Source organism: Calliphora vicina, chromosome 1 (genome assembly GCF_958450345.1).
Source record: "Calliphora vicina chromosome 1, idCalVici1.1, whole genome shotgun sequence".
In the NCBI taxonomy this organism is placed as follows: Eukaryota; Metazoa; Arthropoda; class Insecta; order Diptera; family Calliphoridae; genus Calliphora; species Calliphora vicina.
The window spans coordinates 166,424,821-166,430,522 of record NC_088780.1 but is presented as its reverse complement, the minus strand read 5'-3'; the positions used below and the strand labels follow the sequence as shown (position 1 = coordinate 166,430,522).

Genomic DNA, 5,702 nt, shown 5'->3' with positions numbered 1-5,702 from the left:
GGTGCTAATCGATTTTTCAAAAATGGTTTAGATTATTGATTAAACTAAAAAAAACGAAATTCCGCAATAAAATTACCTTTAAGTAAGACTGAAACTTTTTTTAATCTGCGTAGTCGTTTTAGAAATATAATTTTTTTTTGCCAAAAAAAATAAGTTTTCAGCAAAATTTCGAAATTTTTGTTTTTTGAAACGGCATCAAAAATTGGAAAATGCATCTACTCTGTTAATTTTTTCTCAAGGTGATCCAAAGTGTGATACATCGGTATATGAAAATATAAGGGAAAAAATCAGCTTCTAATGTATATAAAAGAGTATTTTAGGGATAACATTTTCATTAAAACACTGTTACCGTATAATCGAAAATACTGTTATCTCTAAAAACCTGTTACCTTTTTTCTGGCTTCAATTCAGATATTATTAGGTCTTTGCTATGGTCATTGGTTACTTTATATATCCCTGGTAATCTAGCCTGAAGTCAATTGTAACTTGAGTGTAAAAAGTTGTTTTGTACCCAGCAAATGTAATAAATTATTGTCACTAACGGCCATTTTCACAATGTACGATTATTTCATTTTAACCGGAAAATTAACTAACTGTCGGTTTGTTTAACGGGGACCATTTAACCAACGGTTACCGATTTACGTTTCACCATCATTTGATTACTTAACCAAAGCATTCAGTAGAAAGTATGGCAATAATGCATACATTTGTTTACGAAAAATCAAGGTGCATTTAATAAGGTGCTATCGGCAGCACAGCTGATTATAGAAATAGCACGCACAAATGTCAAACTACATATATAAAAAATATTCGCCCGTACGTCCGTATGTCAAACTCTATATATAAAAAATAAGTGAATTCGCCTGTATTTATTTCAATTCGCCACTGCTGTCACCTTGTTAAATACGCCTTGCGAAAAATAGTGTAATGAAAGATTGAAATATAAAAAATTTTCTAAAAGACGGCATAAAAAATAATAATTTGTGTTTTCTTACCCCCATTAACACAAAGTCTAGTTATGCCTTAACTAATAGTTATACTGTCGGTTAAAATTATTTTTGTATGAAAACTGTCAGTATAACTATTTGTTAAAACATAACCAGACTTCGTGTTACTGGGGGTTAGTGGTATAATAAAAAAACGTATAAAACTCAAAAATATTAAGGTACCTAACTGTAAAATTTACAGAACAAACTGAACAACAATTACTGAAAACCAACAAGGAAAAGTGCACATTTGTTGTTTGGTTTGTAAGTGCAATATCCGGGTGGTATATGGATAACCCCGTGCAAAATTTACTTTTCTTCGCTTTACACTTTTAAAAATTATAAATATTACAAAAATATAAATGTTTTTCCATGTTCTTTTATTATATTTCTTACAATTAAGATGCTAACCGGTGAAATTTATTCGGTTATATTTAACAGCAACTTTGTTGTTAAATAGTGTCAGTTAAGAATTAATTGTACATTGTGAAATTCATATTAGCCTAACTTGCGGTTAAAGTTCACGTTAACTTTTAATCGTACATTGTGAAAATGGCCGTAAGTGTCCTTTTGTAATCACAGTTAATTCTGTGTCTAGTGATGACCCAAATGATATTTAAAATTACTAGATCGGGACACTTACTCAGAACTGCAGGGTGTTTACCGTTTTTTTTTTTTTTTTTTGCTAATTCTCAGTTTCTTGTTCTAACACACAATCATGTTATTAGTTTGTGGTGAATAACACGTGTAAATATATCAGCGATTTTTGTTTTTCATTTTCATTTTTTTGCACTCGGAATTTTATTTTTAATTTTATTTTAATAAAATTATCATCTTAAATTTCACTCACAATAATGGTGAATATTTGAAATTAAAGAATTTGAAGAATATTCACATTTTAAATCATTATAGTTTTCCGTGCTGCATAAAGAGGAAGCCGCTCATGAAGATGGTATATGGTCGTGTGCTTGGGGTCGTACCCAACCAGAAAAGCCGGCTGAAGAAGAGAAAACTGAAAAGGATCCCGAAGCAAATAGAGAATTTATTATTAAAGAAGATACGCCGGAACCATTGCCAGTTGATTTCATAGTTACCGGCGGATTAGATGATTTAGTAAAGGTATGGGATATACGAGAAGATAATACATTAAAATTAAGACATCAACTGAAGGGCCATTCTTTGGGCGTAGTGTCGGTGGCTGTAAGTTCGGATGGAAAAAGTATGTAAAATCAAGTATTCTTTGTCTAATTAAGCTAATGTTCAATATGTTTTAGCCATTGCCAGCAGTTCATTGGACTCCAGCTTATGTTTCTGGGACTCTCAAAGCGGCCAACAACAGCATTTATTAGCTTTTGGCCCTGTCGATCTGTGGAGTGTTGCATTTTCGCCTTGCGATAAATATGTGATATCAGGCTCTAATGAGGGCAAGATATCCATGTATAGCGTGGAGACGGGCAAAGTGGAGCAAGTGTTGGATGCACAAAATGGCAAATTTACCTTGAGCATAGCATACGTAAGTGAACTCATAACATAATTGATGCATAGATGTAAATAAATATTTTATTATGTGATTAGAGTCCTGATGGCAAATATATTGCCAGTGGAGCCATAGATGGCATCATTACCATATTTGATGTGGCAGCTGGTAAAGTAGCTCAAACACTTGAGGGCCATGCTATGCCGGTGCGCAGTTTATGTTTCTCTCCCAACTCACAAATGTTGTTGACGGCATCCGACGATGGTCATATGAAATTATATGATGTGTAAGTAGCCATTTGGAAATATATATAGTTACATCTCTTTTAATATAAAATTAATTTAGGGTTCACTCTGATGTCGCTGGTACTTTATCGGGTCATGCTTCTTGGGTATTAAGTGTTTCCTTTTCAGAAGATGGCAAACATTTTGCTTCTTCATCCAGTGACTGTACCGTGAAAATATGGGATTTTGCTGAACGTAAATGCATGCACACCTTTAGCGAACATAGTGATCAGGCATGGGGTGTTAAGTATAGTCCTGGAAATGATAAAGTCATTTCAGTATCGGAGGACAAATCACTGAACGTTTATAATTGTCCACCAAATATTGTCGTATGAAGGAAATAAATTTTTTAATTTGACAAAAACAACATAATTTGAATTTTTGTAACAACTTTAGGGCCATTATGTGAGTTCAAGCTTTTATTTTTATATTTTGACTAACTTTTATTTACAATAATAACAAGATTACTTAGGAAAGCGTTCGTAAATTAAATTAAGTATTTAAGATTCATCTTTGGGTTTATCTGTCAACAGGTTCCGTTTGGCTTGTGTCAATATAGAATCATTACTTCTCTGATCTGGTATATAAATATTATAACTTCTAAAGTATTTTAATATGTTATCTGAAAAACAATAATTAACAATTTAGCATAATGATGAATATATCTGCAATGTTTACTAACCAACTAATTCTGGTTTCATTTTGTAATCCTCAGCAATTTTGGCTGGCGTAAACTTTTCCGGTTCAGACTGGTGGTCTGTTATAAACTTTAAGGCCTGTCTTAATGTGCAACGTCCTACTGTAATCCTTTGTGGTTCCATATAACCAAATTCAAAATCTTCTGGTGTATTTCGAGCCAATGGCAATTGTTTCTCAGCCGAAGTTTGACTTCGTTGCAGTCCATAATCAATCTATAAAAAGAAAACCATTAATATAATACATATATTCGACTTATACACAAACTACTCACAAATCTGTCCTCCGAGGTTACATAAACATTTTTAAGTCGTTCATTCAAAGCACTGTCCTTTTTATTCAATTTCTCCAAGAAATTGGGATCCACTGAAATATATACGAAATAATTGAACCGGGCACCTACTGATTACCTATTAAATAAACTTACACTCCATAGTTCTTTCCATGTCCCTTAAATTTGCTTCATACTTGGGTGCGGCGACCGGCTTTTCTCTTTCCAATATACGATGTGCTCGATTCTCTACATTAAAGCGATTAAGTTTCCTAGACACTACCGACATTACTTTTCCCATTGTGAAATAAGTTTAATTGATATTTTAATAAAAAAATTAATAAATTTCTTTCAATATATAACCAAACATTTGTAAATGTTAACAATCTAAATAAACATTCACAATAGTGAAATGTCATCAATCAAAATAACCTCCGAATGACAGTTGGTTGTTTTTTTACTCTGGCAACATTTGACATTTTTCGATAAATAGATATTACAAAAAATATTAAAATCATCAGATATTTCAATTAATTTATTCTTTAAATTGATTTTGGCAGTTTTTTATTATCATTTGCAATTAGTTACTGCTATAAGCATCACTAAACAGATAAAATTTTAAATATATCTTACCCCCATTTTCTCAATCTCTGGTTATCGTTTTTCGTAACGTTAAACCTCCAATTAACATTTTTTTGTATGAAAACTGTCAGTTTATCGTCACGATTACAGTGTCAAAAACAACTGACATAATGTATACAAACTACAGCAAAAAAAATTTTGACAAGATTAAAGTTGTAAACAAACTCGAGCAAAAATATAATCAGTTGTTTGATTAATGTCACCTTGTATATCATTACACCATGGTCACGATGATACAAAAATCAGTGCCGAAATTTGTTTTTGTTGTTGTTATTCCCGACACTACGTTACGTAGTGACGGGAATAAATAAAATAAAATTTTTCATATTCAATATAATTTATGTTTATTAACCTGTTTTGTAAAAAGTTTATGTTTAATCAAAATGCATAATTAAAAGAAAAACGTCTAAAAGATCCCAAAATGGATTTTTTTTATTTTTGGGCGTAATTACCCTTTGCATAATATTTATAATTACTATTTGCATATATTTAATACATCCATAAAGATTTGAAGCTGTTATTTGCAAATTAGTAGGTAAAAAAATAAAATTATAGTTTTCATAACGCTATTTTTGTAGATTATTTCTAGTAGATTCCATATATAGAGGTAGCTCACTTTGGGGCCTTGAGACTCCGCCACCTTAGTCTTTAAAGTCCAAATTCAATACCAAAACTACACCTATTCCATAACCAATTTTATTAAAATCGGATTATGCGTTTATAAAAGTAACATACTTATGTTAATCTTTTTAGAATTTCATCACGTGGGGTTTATGTAACTCTTTTCATAATAAATATCTCAATAGGGAACAAATTAAGGTTCTATAGTTGAAACTAAAAGTCAACTTTTTGACATTTCGACTTTATTCGCGTTTTAAAAAGTTGATTTTCCGCAACATTTTATTTATTCATAATTTTTTTTCTGTTAATATTTATATTTTATGTATATTCGGCCTTAGGCCGTGCGAAGGAACTTAAAACTCTGTATATCAAAATTTTCCGAAGTACTGTCATATTTTGGTTCACAATGTTAATAAACAGTACCATATTATATATCATGTACGAGGTATTTTGAAGCACTATTCAATGAGACCCACAATGATCAGATCATTTTCTAAAGCTATAAGAAATTTACTATTATATATATTGACTTTAAATTCCTATAACTCCTAAACTAAGAAAGAGCATAAATGTTTACGTTTTTAAAATGCAAGCTGTTTCGACGATCGTCTGAATAAAATAAATAAAAAATAAAACAACAGCAACACTTATTGTAAATGGGAACTTAAAAGTACAACTCTGATTAGAATTAAATAAACAATTCGGCTACACTGATATTTATTCGT

General features: G+C 31.0%; 2 protein-coding genes across 2 annotated transcripts; one reads left to right on the top strand and one right to left on the bottom strand.

Annotated features, from left to right (window-relative positions):
- Window positions 1-1,706: 1,706 nt before the first annotated feature.
- On the top strand, window positions 1,707-3,119 carry LOC135948671 (superkiller complex protein 8). Its single transcript, XM_065498056.1, has 5 exons — window positions 1,707-1,843; window positions 1,899-2,205; window positions 2,261-2,499; window positions 2,562-2,749; window positions 2,809-3,119. Exons 1-5 carry the CDS (start codon window positions 1,841-1,843, stop codon window positions 3,080-3,082), a joined length of 1,011 nt encoding a protein of 336 aa, XP_065354128.1. The 5' UTR covers window positions 1,707-1,840; the 3' UTR covers window positions 3,083-3,119.
- Window positions 3,120-4,066, bottom strand: LOC135948672 (protein NDUFAF4 homolog). Its single transcript, XM_065498057.1, has 4 exons — window positions 3,871-4,066; window positions 3,718-3,809; window positions 3,430-3,658; window positions 3,120-3,369 (listed from the first exon to the last, which is right to left on the bottom strand). The coding sequence occupies exons 1-4, from the start codon at window positions 4,013-4,015 to the stop codon at window positions 3,248-3,250; spliced, it is 588 nt and encodes a 195-aa protein (XP_065354129.1). The 5' UTR covers window positions 4,016-4,066; the 3' UTR covers window positions 3,120-3,247.
- Between the last annotated feature and the right edge of the window lie 1,636 nt (window positions 4,067-5,702).

Bases quoted from the DNA above. Each gene is read 5' to 3' on its own strand.
- LOC135948672 (XM_065498057.1), bottom strand. From the start codon at position 4,015: ATGGGAAAAGTAATGTCGGTAGTGTCTAGGAAACTTAATCGCTTTAAT. The intron at 3,659-3,717 runs GTGAGTAGTTTG...TTCTTTTTATAG, and splicing joins TAACCTCGGAGGACAGATTT to ATTGATTATGGACTGCAACG. The intron at 3,370-3,429 runs GTTAGTAAACAT...ATTGTTTTTCAG, and splicing joins AATGAAACCAGAATTAGTTG to ATAACATATTAAAATACTTT.
- LOC135948671 (XM_065498056.1), top strand. The intron at 2,206-2,260 runs GTATGTAAAATC...AATATGTTTTAG, and splicing joins TGTAAGTTCGGATGGAAAAA to CCATTGCCAGCAGTTCATTG. The intron at 2,750-2,808 runs GTAAGTAGCCAT...AAATTAATTTAG, and splicing joins CATATGAAATTATATGATGT to GGTTCACTCTGATGTCGCTG.